The 14,818-nt window shown below is 42.2% G+C and overlaps 1 protein-coding gene across 2 annotated transcripts; it reads left to right on the top strand.

Annotated features, from left to right (window-relative positions):
- The first annotated feature begins 8,914 nt into the window (after positions 1-8,914).
- prss56 (serine protease 56) lies at positions 8,915-14,818 on the top strand. Of its 2 annotated transcripts, none has more exons than XM_076876930.1 (14): positions 8,915-9,247; positions 10,468-10,626; positions 10,747-11,001; positions 11,093-11,285; positions 11,388-11,496; positions 11,593-11,749; positions 11,844-11,986; positions 12,090-12,249; positions 12,414-12,602; positions 12,709-12,900; positions 12,973-13,169; positions 13,448-13,979; positions 14,066-14,172; positions 14,244-14,818. In XM_076876930.1, the coding sequence occupies exons 1-14, from the start codon at positions 9,148-9,150 to the stop codon at positions 14,415-14,417; spliced, it is 2,667 nt and encodes an 888-aa protein (XP_076733045.1). In that variant the 5' UTR covers positions 8,915-9,147; the 3' UTR covers positions 14,418-14,818. The 2 variants fall into 2 exon arrangements, with proteins under 2 accessions (XP_076733045.1, XP_004542626.2); XM_004542569.4 differs by having other exon boundaries at positions 8,916-9,247; positions 11,096-11,285.

Below are 14,818 nucleotides of genomic sequence, written 5' to 3' on the forward strand. Positions count from 1 at the left end.
GTGTGTGTGTGTGTTTGCTGTGTTCAAGGTAATGGTCTTTTCACATCTACCTTTCTAACAAGATCAACAGCCTCCATCTGGCTACTGTGCTCTCAGTGCATAACAAGCAAATAAATGCCTGGTTTGTCAAAGTAGGGCAAAGTAATACTGCTAGAACACACGTGAAAGGAAAAGTACAACAGCGGCCCTCTTTGGGCTATTCAGAACAAGATCTCTGACAAAGCTAATGAATAATCTTGATAGAAGATCTGTTTAGGTTTATTGCTGACAAAAAAAGTAAGACACAGATAATGACATCTTTACACAGTAAGTGTGTGCATGTGTGCATGCATATAATACATATTGTAGAATAAAGATGAAAATTATGTATGCATGTACATATTAACCTTCAAGAGTTGTTCCTGAAACAAGTATGTATATATATATATTTATATATATATGAAATATGAAAACAAATACTGCAACATATCCTGTAACATATTCAGGTGCATGAAAAGTTGTCATGGCACCCACTATTCAAACTGTATGCATTAAAAGTAGACTGAAATCTTAGAAAGTGATGATCCTGTGTTTGTTTGCCAAGACTTAATCAAGCAGTCTGGTGTTTGCAGTAGCAGAGGTGGTTGCGAATTGGCTCTGGGCAACACTGCAGTCTCCTCATGACAGTTACAATCCCCAGATAACAAGCAAAATAATCGTCCAGGAACACTTACTGTGCTGTGTCTGCTAATTTGCCTCTCTGTCCAGTCCCTGCATCACTCCGCCACCACATCTGCTTGCGGGTTTCCCAAGTGATACGTTAGGAGTTTTCCTGTTAACAGATACTGCTTTCTGCTCTCCCTCCCTCCCTCTCTGTCTCTCTCGCTCCCTCCTTCTGTCTCTCCTTGCCTCTGTCCATAAATCCAGCAGTTGCCCTATAAAGAAAGTCAAGTCACAAAGCACTGTCACAAATGCATATTCATTAATGAACAACAAATATGGTACAAAGCTAATAGCTGATAAAAACATCTTCATGTACAACTGATTATTTGGCCCATTCATGCATCTACTGTAGCTACATAAAGTCTGTACAAATGTGTTTTCATTGCCTGGCAACGCATTAAAATGACTCTTTCAGATTAACAACAGGTCTCACTGCTGCTATCAATCACCAGCATGCATCTCCACACGAACCCACATTTCCTGTTATGTGAAATGTCATTTGCTTACCTGCTTTGACCTGAGCCAAGGGGATGATCGGAAACTATGATCGGGAACCTGATGTTGAGGCAAAAGCTCAGATCGGTAAGTGAGGCAGAGCCTGCTTTTCATCCAGACAATTGGCCGTGATGGTAGCAGCACCATAATTCATGGCTAATGGTTTGGCTAGGGAGAGAAAGGGGGGGGGGGGGGGGGGGGGGGGGGGGGGTGATGTGTTCTGCCTCTCCCAACAGGTCAGTCAGAAGCAGCAGTAGGCATGGGGAGGTGACACCAAGGAAGGAACAGGTTTTTGTCCTCCAGTCTACATTTCAGTGGGTCTAACACTGCAAAGAATTAAAAAATTAATTCAATCTGTCATCTGAGACCATGGTTTGAAATATAAATTTTACAGAATTTTAAAAAGTATTAAAAATGTGTTAAAAGAGCATCACAGTTGGGTTCATATCTAGTTAGACAGTGAAAGCAGTAAAAGTTCTGGAGTTTTGAATTTGACAGAAACTCTAGCTATGCAAATTAAGCTCATTGTTATATAAGTATGAGAGGCGCCTTCATGAATGTAAAGAGGTTTTAGTTCAGGATGCAAACCTGTAACTCAAGAACAGAAAGGCCTGATTAAACTGCCAGGTGAAAATGGATGAAATTTAACTAAAAATAATGGGAAGAGTGTGCAGAGGGAAAGAATGACTGCAAATGGAACTGGGTCACTAATGTTCACTAATGATGCAAATTCTAATATTCATGAAACTAAATTTAGGGCATTAATCGCTGATCAGATTCAGTCAACTGCTGCAAAAGTGATAGTGTGGCGCCACACAACACAGGGGGATAGTGACAAACTGAACCAGGGGCTTCTTTAAGCAAAGAAATGTAACAATCTTAAAGCTTGGACGTCTTTTACTGTTTGCGAAACTGTAAGCAGAGAGACTCACTAACAAGCAGCAAAAAACAGCTGCAGAAAAGGCCTGGCAGAGCGTCACAAAAAAAATGCTGATTAAAGAAACTTAAAAAATGAAAACATTTCTGTCACTGCTAAACTTAATGTCATATATGTAAGCAGATATATAGATAGAACATTTTGGAAGACAAGTAACTGTATTCGTTTTATTGATTATTTGTTTATTTGCTTAGTTTTATCCACTACTTTTTGGCAGTTCAATGTGGTACAGGTGTAAGTGTGTGTGTGTGTGTGTATGAGACAGAAAAGCAGATACATACAAAGAGAAAGGAAGCAGGTAAGGTCAGCATAGTAGAGTACCATCTCCTGATAGTTCGTCTGAAGAGCACTCTGTTTGTTTTTGATGTTCATGGGAAGACATGAGACACTGTACAATACTGTCTGTTTTTTATATTGCATCATTCTTTATCATTAAATTAATTAAATGGTGCATCCAATAAGCACATATTAAAATGCCATATTTGGATTTATTTATGATGAATACGAGTACATTGCTAAAACTCTTTTTTTTGCTTGTGAATTTTACAACAGAAACACAAAGGCAGGTATAGGGAGAGAGCATGGGGTGATCTGGCTAACCTTTCTTCCCTGTGCCTTTAAATCCAGTATAACTGAAATTGTGTGAAAATGTAAATGTAAAAATGTTATTAATATGTTGCATTTTAAATAAATGATCACACTTGAGCAACCAAACAGTAATTAAAAAATCCCTATGATGTTTCTACAGCTAGCTAGCTTATTAGCTAGGCTAGCTTAGCTACTTAGCTGCGATGATTCTAGTTGCTCCTTTAGCTGACCGATATAGACTATATTCAGCCATTCAAATAATATATTGAGTACACCTAAACTGAAAAGAATTATTTTATTGAAATGGAAAAACGTGAAGTATTAAATGTCTGCATATAATAACCGATTCATATTAACTGTCAGGCTAACTCCATTTTATTAATACAGCAGATCTAAAACAACAGAAATTAATCCAGCCTAAAGTGTTGGATCAGAAGAAGCTGAAAGCTTTGCAGAGTCCAAAGATGCCGAAGCTGGAGGAAAGCATACAAGCTAACAGCTTAAGCTAGTTAGCTGTAGAAGTAAAGATGGATTTCTTTGAAGAAGCTTAAAATAAGAATAATGACATTGGCCAGTTAAGTAACTTTGTATTAACAATTCAAAGCAAAAGCAGTTTCTTACTTTATTATTTTTATCAATATAGTCTAAGGAACACAGTCACTTACAGGCTTTAAATATCTAACACGATCTTATATAAGTAGTTTTGTTTTTTCGGTTTCTGTTATATAAAAACTGAAGATTATAAATTGAACTGGATCTTAGCAGAGGGTAAATACTCTACCAGACTGAACTGCAGAGCTATTAAAACAGGAGGTTTCACTGCTGTGACACTAGATGTCAGTCTTTACAAAGCTGCTGCTTGTGGATTCTCTTCTTGCAGCCTGTCTCCTTTTTCAGCTGGCTGCTAGTCTTTTTTCGTTTTTGATGCAACAAACTGTGGCCTTATTTCAGTGATCAGGAGCCCAAAGCACGCAGCACAGAGAAATACACATTTTAGAGACAGACTGCCCGTTCCCTGCAGGTACATGAACCAGAAGATGCTAAGTAGTTTCAAAGCATTTAGCAAAGGGTGACTGAAAGAAAAAGCTTTTCACCCCTCACATGTGGCTCCAAGGTCAAAGATACAGATTCAGAGTATCCAATTTCAAACCATAGCTAAGCACAGTTTTATATCTCCGTGCCACTCTTTTAACAACTCCATCTATTTCCCTAAAAATGCAATATTTTATGAGAAGATCATGGGTGCGTGGTTGAATTATTATCAGGAAAGATGATCTGAGCTATGTTTCCACATAAACTTAATCAGCCATGTCATCATTCTCACTCCATTTACGTAAATTGGAGATTTCATTATCGAACAGTTGGTGGTTAATGTGAACTTAATGGCAGTTAATGTGATTGTTGAGGTCATAATAGATCTAATTAACAACATGTCTAACAATGACAGGCCTGTGCAGACGAGCTGCTTCTGCTTGACTATTGTCATGAGGTTCAAGTGTCTGTCTGTGCTGAAATGTTGGGAACCTCTTCTCCCTTGCGTACCCCACTGACCTAGATTTCAATTGTTTTCGGCCCGAGACAATGGGGGGGGGAATGGTTTCATAACTGAACACAATACCTGGGAGTTTTTCAACACGATTGTTGTTAATGTCGCATTGTAGTGTGAGTTTGTGCTGTGCTGTGCATTGTGCGTTTTCTCAATGTAACCTGCTCAAGCAGCCAACCACAGAAAAGCCTGTGAACCCCTCAGTAAATCATTTGTGAACTGTTCAGCAGATGATGTGCATCCATGTGAATTTCTGCAGAGAAGCTAGTATATTCCTTGCTGCTTCTAACAGACCTCTCATATTTCCTCAATAAAACATTACTCTCCTGAGGAGTGTGGTGCTTTTAATATCGATTGCAGAGAAATATATTTTAGTCAGTGCTTCACTGAAGGCCTGAGACAGATGTAGACCACTGAATAACCTTAAATGCCAGCAGGTCCTAAAACTATACCAGCTACACTGATCTGTCCTGAAACCTGGGGAAGCTAACAATCTTAAAGTAGTCATTTATTCACTAGACCACAATCTGATCTTAATTTTGTTTGTTATGTGATAATAATAAAAAGCAGTTTTAAAAATACTGTTTAAATCCTGTCTTTATTGCGTCACAGAAAAGTGAAATTTCCGTCCACTGTCTGGTTGAGTGCTGCAGTTTTAATTTAATTTAATTAATTTAATTAAAGCCCAGAGCTGCTAGTCAAATGCTCTTGATTCACTGTTCATCAGCTTAGGTGACCACCTCTATAAAAGCAGAGGCAGTTTGCTGGTCTAAAATATTCAAGTGTGTGCTAACACAACACTGAGTAGGAAATACTTCATTATTGATCTTAAATAGGAAGGGTTATAAGGCCATTTCCAAGCCATCCGAAGGCCATAATTCTATAGTGAGAAATAGTATTCACAAATGGAAAACATTCAAGAGAGTCGCCAGTTTTTCCAGGAGTGGACATCTCAGCATATTCACCCATGCAGTGTTCAGAGAAACTGCAAAACATGAGCCGTATCTCAGACTCTACATGCCTCAGTTAGCACGTTAAATGTTAAAGTTCATGACAGCAGTTAGAAAAAGACTGAACAAGCTTGTTTGGAAGGATTGTCAGCAGAAAGCCTCCTAAAGAGAAAAAAAAATGTCTTATGGATAGATGAGATCAAAGTGAAGATGTTTGGTCATGGTGCACAGTGCCACATTTGGAAAAGAAATCAAATACTGCGTACCAGCACAAATCACATCAGCTGTCAAGCACAGTAGTGGAGGGATGTTGATTTGGGCTTATTTTGCAGCCACAGCACTTTACAGTGTTAAACTAAAAGATTCTAGAGTCAAATGTGAGGCGTTCTGTCTGAGAGCTAAAGGTTGGCCCAAATTAAAATACAAAGGACAATGATCCCATGCACAGCAGCAAATCAGGCCTCAGCCTGATTGAAATACTGGAGATCTGTACATAGGTGAATGTCTGTAAAGCTCAATGAAAAGAAGCAACACTGAAAGGCACAGTGGGAAAAATTTCTACACAACCATGTGAGAGACTGATAGATACACAGTGAATGATTGCTTCAAGTTGCTCATGAAGCTGGGGTGTGCTTAGTTTCTCACATGACTACACAGAGTCCTGCAAAGCTTCTTTCTTTCTTTCTTCTTTCACACTCATAGATCCCAATAACAACAAGCAGAATGACAAAACCTTTGCCTTAAACTGAAGATCCTGAAATGTGTCAAAGGAACCGTTGGAGAACAGAACATCACAGATGTAGAAGTTGGCAGGGGGAAAAAAGAGAGCGCTCCATGTTTGGTAGATAGATGAAGGAAGATTCATCAAAAGGCAAATTAATCAAAGGACATCAACAGCAAATGGGGAAGGGATGAAAGAGTGCCGCCCGTTTGTTCAGTCCCGCTCTGCTCCTCCCGAACCTGCTCTCTGATCTCATCATGCCGCACGAGTGCATACAGGGGGCTGGAGCACAATGAGTACCACAAAACATATGCACATTAACAAATGTCTAAGCAAAGCTTGAAAAAGAAGAAGTGCAATTAGCGCAGTTTGTTTAACTCAGAGTGGTTTTTAAAGTCTCGTGTTTTCATATTTGACTGTTTGCGGTTTTCCAGTGTTTGAACTTACGTAAGCAGAAGCTTTGAAACATAAACACACAGTCACACACTAACACATAGTATATAATGCTGTCAGTGTGAACTGTCAGGGCTGGGTTGTGGCAGCAGTGGACGGCCCTCTTTGATAATGCTCTGCTAGATTGGGCAGCCGCTCTTTTTATCGTTCAGCCGGTTAGTTGGCTCAGAGTTGACTCCAATTTGTACTCCTCCTTTGGGTTTGTCAGCAGAGACCACTTTGTCCGTCCATCTAGACTGTGGCTCCATGTTGTCAGAACATGTTGAATTTTGTTTTTATTCAATATAATCACTCTTAAAAACTACTAAAGTTGGTTGTTATACCCCAGGAAGCTAAGGTAATGGGGGGAAAGCAACACAACTTGTTCAGTTTGAAAAAGGAGACATGAGGGTAAATTAGCCAATTAAATACATTTTTCTTACTAAGTAATCAAACAAAAGCTGCTATCACGATCAAAAGAAGAAAAGCCCAACAAAACCTAGAAGCTGATCAAAAGAGTAAGTCAAAACAGTTGAAAATTGCCAAAACACCCTCCTTGCCAAAACACACACACAGCTCACAAGCTGCAACACAAAGGCGCTCTAGTACTGGAGCTCGCCTCTCTGTGGCCTTAAGTACTCTGGCCTAATGGCTGGGTAGTCAGCTGTATAGTCACTGGTGGCACCTAAGGCTGGAAAAGCCTCATTCACAACCAGAAGTTAAAGCAGGCAACTCAGGTGGTACATGTGCAGTAGCTGGAGTTGGGTGAGAAATTAGCTCAATCAGTGGACCTTAACAGATTTGAGCTAAATGGTTAATAAATAAATAAATGACAAAAAGAAAACACTGACCACGAAAATAAATACATATCTGATTTAAAATGATCGGTAATGGTCAAAAGAAGTTATAGAAACAGCTGAAACAGCCCACTTAAAGTGTGGCAATCAGTTGAAATTGTTGATGGGATGGAAACTGCTACAAGTGTTTAAACTAGCTTAACAGCTAGCTGTTAAATTGATTAGCGTAGTAACAACAATTAGTAGACAAATGGTTTAACTCAAGCCAGTAGTTATGGATAAATGGTTGAAGCAGTTTTCTAACCACAACTGATAAATGGTAAGCTGATTATTTATTTCTAAACATAAAGTGTAAGTTAAAAGTAGAACAGATCCAGCTTAAAAATAGATTAAATTAGTGAGCATGTTAGCTCCACTACAGGGATTTGGGACTATGCCTACATCAGATGAAACAGTATAGCTGTTTTTTCCAGATTTTAACAGCTGGAATAGCCTTAAAATGATTGTTCTCATCTTTAGATATCACTTAGCGACACTTAGCATTTATTGTTTATGCTCCTGAGTCTACACTGTACAACTGCAACTAATGACGTCACTTAACCACTGCCTTTATGCTGCATTAACCTTGTTTTTTTTAATAGGGGGCATAGTCCTGTTGATTTATTCATCTAATATTTTTACATAACAGTTTTATACTGAAGAGGATTAGGGGAAAAAAGTGGGCACGTCTTCTTTTTTTTTTTTTCTTTTCCTGAATTCTGAGATTAAAGTCAGAATTCTGACTTTTTTCTCAGATTTTTTTCCAGTGGCCCTAATCCTCTTCCGTAGTTTTATCCCTTACATTTCACAAAATCTTATTGCTTGCCCTGTGTGGCATTTTCTCAAAAACCTATAAATATTCATTTTAAAAAAGTTTATAATGTAACATGTCTATGTAGTAGGAAATTGTTCTGACTTTTAACGTGCCCCTATTGTTTTGGCGGGTGAGAATATCACCATAATCTACAACATAATTCAAGTTGTGGTCTTAATCAAGGATTTCTCTTTTTCTTTAAAAAATACATCATGTTCCTGAGCAGTCTTTTACTGTATCTTTATGTAACAAAAGCAAAGTTCAGCAGAGAAAGACAAAAGTGATGTGAACTGACAATATTTTAATGGGGGGGATAAAAGACTGTAAGTGATCAATGGAGGCGGCATCCAAGTGATGCCCGGAGGACGGCTTTGATGTGGCCATCCTCAGAGGGACGCCTGGGACAATGCCCTCTTTGAGGGGCATGGGCAATGGCAGACACTTCCCTCTCCCTCGCTCCTGCTCTCTCACACTCAGCCTCCCTCTGTTTCCTGCTTCCTCCTGCAATACTATGACTCTTTGGTTTAGATGCTTATACTCTGCATCATTTACTATCCTTAACTGTATAACTTTCTCCCTCTTTCTATCGCATTAATTCAGACAACACCCCCTTCCTCAAAGCCCAGCCAATCGCTCTTCTTCCCCCCCTCCTCTGTATCTCTCTCGCTCCCTCACTCGGTCTTCTTTCATAGAACCAAGCCTCTTTGTAATGTCCAGCCTTGGCAAGTTGCGCCCGATTTGCTGTCACAGTCTTAATGAATTCATCTGTTTGTGTATTGGCCATGGGAGCATTTCTCCCTCCCTCTCCCTCTCTTTCCTATCCTCTACCCCCTCCCTCTTGCTTGTGGTCCCCTGAGGGCTCTATATATACCAGGGACTACTCCAGGCATCTATTGTTCCTCTAAGTAAACTTACAGACAGATGCCCTGCACCACAGTTTGGGAAAGAGCCCAGAGAGTCAGGAGGAGGGAGACAGTTAGTGAATGCATAGAGCTGCCAGACAACAAGGACCTGGAAACACTGCAGACTCATCTCCAGCTCATCTGCATCCTCTTCAGTCGTTCTGTGTGCCTCTTGCCTGCCTGCTTCTTGCCACTGTGGAGTGGAGGTCTGATGCTCTGACAGCATGCCGCTGCTGGTGTCACTGCTGCTTATGGGGCTGGACTGCTTGCTGGGAGCCCCAACAGAAAGAGAGGTCTACAGGATGCCCCAGAGTGCTCTTAAAGGTAAAACTGACCCATCATTTCTCATTGATGGCAGTTTGTGTTAAGAGTGGTCACAGCTGTAGCTATCTGTGACTATATTTAGGAGAGCTTATGTCAGATGTCTTCAGTAGCAAATGTGTCTCTTGCAGAAAACAAATAGTAATGCTTAAAGCATTAATACCTCTCAGTGAGTCAAACACAAGAAGAAACATCTGGGGATATTGCTAGTCTGAGTGAGATTCACCTTCAGTTTGGCACATGTACACATCTAATAAAAAAATCTAAAGTTTTGCTTTCATGGATTTTTAACTTCAATGCTTGAAAACAACACATTGTAAAGAGCACAAATGTAAATAATGAGTACTGACCAATTTCAGCACTACTCTTCAGGACCTGTTTGAAGCAGCAAACAGTTGTTTAAATTAATTTTATTAGTGCTGTGTGACCTTTAAATCCTACAGTAGAGCACAGTGTTGAGGGGCCTCTGGCCTTCTCTGGTTGAGGTGCTGAGTACAGCAGAGCCTTCATGCAAGTGACTGGTGATGGCAGTGTGATTGGAACAAGGGACTATGGGTCCCAACGGCCCCGGGGCTGCCAGCCTGTGCCCTTAGGGCCCGTCCCTGCCCACCAGCCTCTGCCCGCTCAGCCTTGGCCTTCTAATTAAATCTTCAATCAGTATTGTTGTTGTTACTGGCGTATCCTGTGATGTTTTGCGGCACAGAGGGGGGCAGCAGGGTCGGCGGCCCGATTGAAGTGTGTCTGTAGAAGACTCACCAGGGCGCTGAGCGTGAGCTAGCTTCCCCAAAATGCTGCCAATGAGCTCAAAGAGCAGCATGAGAAAAAAGGGGGCTACTCACACACATACCAGAAAGCTGCACCAATTCATGTTAATGCTTACATACACTGTGTTCCCACAGCAAATGACTGTCTTCCTTATGATGACCTAGATGTCCTTCTTTTTAAAATCACTGCCACAAACTTCTCCTCAAAACAAAAATTGGGTCATTTTATTGATAATAATGCAAATAAGTCTCTGCATATGTGTTCAGGAAATAAAATCTCACAGTAGAACTGATTGAGTTTGGAATTCATCCCAGTGCAGTTCTGGACCTTGGAGGCAAATATCAGCGTATGTCATTGCACATCGGCTTGGCTGATTTATGTTGCTCATCTGTATTTTCTTCTCTTTTCTTGCACCTTTCCTTTCTCTTCTTTTCTTTTTCTTCCTGTCCTTCCTGCAGCTCTGTCTGATCGGGGCACTGTTGTGCTGGAAGCAGCCATGGCCAGTGCTCTATCCACTCTTGAGCGTGCAACGTCTGAGAGAAGCCGGGCTGAAGCCAGCTGCCGGGGTTGTGTTCCCTGTCTGTTTCAGAACTGCGGACAGCTGTCAGGGTCCTGCTGTGAGTGCAACATCATGCTTACTTGCCTGTTCAATCCTGATCACCTTTTAGTCACATCGAGTCACCGCTCCACCACCGCTATATCTTGGTGTGTCTTAGATGTCCCCTTCTTGTCAACAGCGTCTTCTTCCAATGCTCTATCAGAGCCTAGCTGTGAGGTCATCAGTAAGGCCCAGAAGCTTCAAGGTGAGGCGGAGAGGAGCTGGGCTCTGAGTCAGGCCTGTGCGTACTATCAGCATCGCTGCCCACCTGGTGAGACGGACACGGAGAGCTGCATCAGGGTCATGGGGGAGAGCTGCAGCGCTCGCGTCCTGCAGTGCAGCCTGCTCAACACAATGCAGAACCTGGAACCGGCTATGCAGACGCACGCACAGGGTGAGCGGAGACATCTTTTTACACACGCAGAGGCATTAGATTTAATTGCTTTGCATCGTTTTTCACCAGCGATGCCTGTTCTCTGTCCCAGCAGCAGTGTGCGGTCAGAGGTCAGCCACAGTGCAAAATGTTACGCAGCCTCGCTCCAGGATTGTGGGCGGCTCTCCTGCACCTCCAGGCAGCTGGCCCTGGCTGGTTAACCTGCAGCTGGATGGTGCCTTGATGTGTGGAGGGGTTCTGGTGGACAGCTCCTGGGTGGTCACTGCCGCACATTGTTTTGCTGGGTTAGTGTGCATGTGTGACTATTTTCTTTGCAAAGACAGATGAGATAGTAGTCAAATTCACAGCATTTAGCATTTGTTAAAACTGTCTTTTGACCTCTGCAGCAGCCGTAGCGAGAGCTACTGGACAGCTGTCGTAGGTGAGTTCGACATCACCAAGACTGACCCTGATGAACAGGTTCTCAAAGTGAATCGCGTCATCCCCCATCCGAAGGTAAAAATCCAACGTGCGGGATCATAGCTTTTAGTATTTTAATTAATCACCGATTTATTGATCAGGGGCAATAACAGGTCTGTCACGTCTCTGCAGTTCAACCCAAAGACATTTAACAATGATATAGCACTGGTGGAGCTGACTTCTCCAGTGGTCCTGTCTCAACACGTCACCCCAGTGTGTCTTCCTTCTGGTATGGAGCCCCCCACTGGCAGCCCGTGTCTGGTGGCAGGCTGGGGCTCCCTCTATGAAGGTGAGTTCAGTATCCTATAGACACACTGTGTCATGCTAGCCTCAACTTATTTTTGTATCCTACCAAATCAATAATGGTGTATTTTTGTCCACAGATGGCCCATCTGCTGATGTGGTGATGGAGGCCAAGGTGCCCCTGCTGCCTCAAAGCACCTGTAAGAGTGCTCTTGGCAAAGAACTGGTCACCAACACTATGCTTTGTGCTGGTTATCTTTCTGGAGGCATAGACTCTTGTCAGGTGGGCACATTAGAATTTCTGGGTTTTCTTTTTGAATTATCTTTATCAGTTACTGAAGTGGCACCACTTTAATTCATTGCAAACCATAAACTATCACCTGCAGGGAGATTCTGGCGGCCCCCTGATCTACCAGGACCGAATATCTGGTCGATTTCAGCTCCATGGCATCACATCCTGGGGAGACGGCTGTGGAGAGAAAGGCAAGCCCGGCGTTTATACGCGGGTGTCTGCCTTCTCTGACTGGATTCAGGCAGAGATACAAAGTAAGTTGTGTATTTATATCAATATAAAGTAATCTGACATAATCTCGCTTTACCGTAAAAGTAAACTCATCTGAGTAATTTGAAAAGTATTATCAGTGGCTACTCCGTAATACTGACATACTGCACTTCATCATGAAATCATCACTTCTACTTCTTCTTTTTAGAGTCATTTGGGAGCCGTGAGCCTACATGTCCAGAGCTTCTAAAGACAACTGAAATGACAGAAGAAGAACAGAGGTCAGAGTTCAGCTCTCTGTGTCGCTTCTATAAACTGACCTGTCCTTCTGGTCAGTCTGCCAGCGCTTGCAGCCGACTGGCCGAGGACAAATGCCTCACCCGCTTCAAGAAATGCCGTGAGTACTTTTATTTGAAACGCCTGGCTTCATGAATGTACAACAAATACCTGATATACTGTTTGCGCTGAGTTTTCTGATCTTTCATTCTCTCTCCATCATCTAGAGTTGCACTCATTCTTGCAGACCCTGCTGGACTTGCTCCAGAGGGCCGAGGACTACATCAGGGACAAAGTGGACTTGACTTTCTTCACCCAGACTCTGCCTCAGCTTGTGGAGCATATCTACAGCACAGCTTTCACTCACACCAGAGAGAGGCGGGACCTAGGCCTGAGCCACAGTCTTAAACAGATTGAAGGTACATGACTGACAGAGGATGCCTGTCATGTTTTGCTGCTTGCTGCTGTAACAGGTGTTTTATTACTTGCAGAACAGCTAGGTGGTGCTGTGGTGCCAGCAGAGGAAGGCCCTTCTCCAGTTCCCCCAGCCTTATTCACAGACGTCGGGGCGTTGGTGGATGACTGGGAGAAATATCTGAGAAGCATGGCCGATGATGTGGATGAACAAAACCCTGACACAGATATCTCCTCCAAAATCAGGAAGCAGGAGGACAACCTTTTCTTGCAGGTGCGCTGTTTAATGCTCAAGAATAAAGTGATGCATGGTTTATCTTACACAGACGACAATTTGAATTGTATATGTGTTTAATTTAATGAATAACTGCATGTGTACAAAGTAAACTGTGGTTAATTACAGCACAAAACAAATCCCAGTAAGATAAAACAATGAAAATCAAACCTAGGGAGGGTTAATGTGAGTTTCTTTCAGCTACGGCTTCACTTTGTTTCCGTATGTTTTAATTTCAGCTTAATCTGAACATCAAAATCTATTTTTAATGTCTCCAGACACAGGACTCCTTTCTGCAGCAGCTCGAGGGAGAATATCAATCCATCATCTCAGCTTTGCGTTCCAAACTGGACTCCAGAGCTGCTCCTCCCATCCTGCACTTGGACACAGTCTACCTTCAGGAGGAGTCTCCGTCTGTCTTTACTCCATCCACTGGAGCGCCGGACCACACCCACCCACCCTCGTCTTCCTGGGTATCACAGAAGCCTTGGTCACTTCTGACAGCGTTCATAAATGATGTTAAGAATTTAAAGGCACAAAGTAGGATTGCCACAGAAGCAGGATCGCAGAGTGAAAGCTCATTTAGTGAAGAAGCTACTGCTAATGAAAAACGGAGAGGCGCGTCAGAGGATTTGACATTTTCTGAGAATGGAGACAGCACAGAGTCAACAACTGTTCTCCAGCCAGTCACTGAGAGCGCGCCCACAGAGACCGCTGACCTCAGACAGGCTGCTGTCAAGCCTTTAATTCTTCACAGAAAATACAGGAGCCTTGTTCACAGGAGGCAAACGACCGGCGCCAACATGAAAAGTGTGTGCCACATCTTTATTCAGACAAGTTTCATTACATATATTCCAAAATGCATGTGCTCAAGTGTGTTTGTTTCCCCCCTGTAGTTTGTCCTGGAGTGAGAGAGTCTTCACAGAAAGTCAGCCAAGTCAGAGACTCTTACAGCTGGGTGTTAAACATCCCGAGCAAGAATCTCCACATGAACTTCCAGGAGGTAAGTCCCAGTAAGATGCATGCAATATTCTTTTTGAAACAGCCTTTTAATGAGCTCTCTCCTTTCTTCAGGTGTTAGTTGATCTGGGCTCCAAGAATGACCGAGGACTTTACCAAGCGCGGGTCAGAGCTGTAGTTGGAGGACGACCTTTGACCTTCTACAGTCTTGTGGGCCTAGAAAACGATTCTTTCTACCGCAGCGTGCCGAGGATCATCGCTTTGGCACTGGAGGCTCTCAAGTCGTAACTGCTGCCAACGCTAAAAAGGAGAGATGATGGCAGAAAGCCTCTCCAAGTCAACTGAGAAGCTTTTAACAGACAGATGCGTTGAAAGCGCGCACAGACTTTACTTCTTGCCTCTGCTGTTTCCTGACTCTAAACGAAAAACATGAATGTATCAACCCACTTACTGACCACCGGTCACACCACAAGCTTTTGTATGTGGTTGTAGACGCAGCCTTGTCTAACGTATGAACCCGAACAAAAATGATAAGTTATTCATATTGTCTTTTACAAAGGTTGAGCCTCTTGTAAAGCACATACGTGCTATATATATTATGTAATGTTTATTCTTGTAATATTTATTTGTATAGAGAAAAGTATTTGTATTTTTGTAAAAAAACAAAACAAAAATTAAGGTCTATAAAT

This window comes from Maylandia zebra, linkage group LG18 (assembly GCF_041146795.1).
Source record: "Maylandia zebra isolate NMK-2024a linkage group LG18, Mzebra_GT3a, whole genome shotgun sequence".
NCBI classification, from domain to species: Eukaryota; Metazoa; Chordata; class Actinopteri; order Cichliformes; family Cichlidae; genus Maylandia; species Maylandia zebra.

Excerpts from the sequence above, each read along its gene's own strand:
- prss56 (XM_076876930.1), top strand. The coding sequence starts at position 9,148 with ATGCCGCTGCTGGTGTCACTGCTGCTTATGGGGCTGGACTGCTTGCTG. Across the intron at positions 11,750-11,843 it reads CTGGGGCTCCCTCTATGAAG|ATGGCCCATCTGCTGATGTG; the intron begins GTGAGTTCAGTA and ends TTTTGTCCACAG. Across the intron at positions 12,901-12,972 it reads CAGTCTTAAACAGATTGAAG|AACAGCTAGGTGGTGCTGTG; the intron begins GTACATGACTGA and ends TATTACTTGCAG.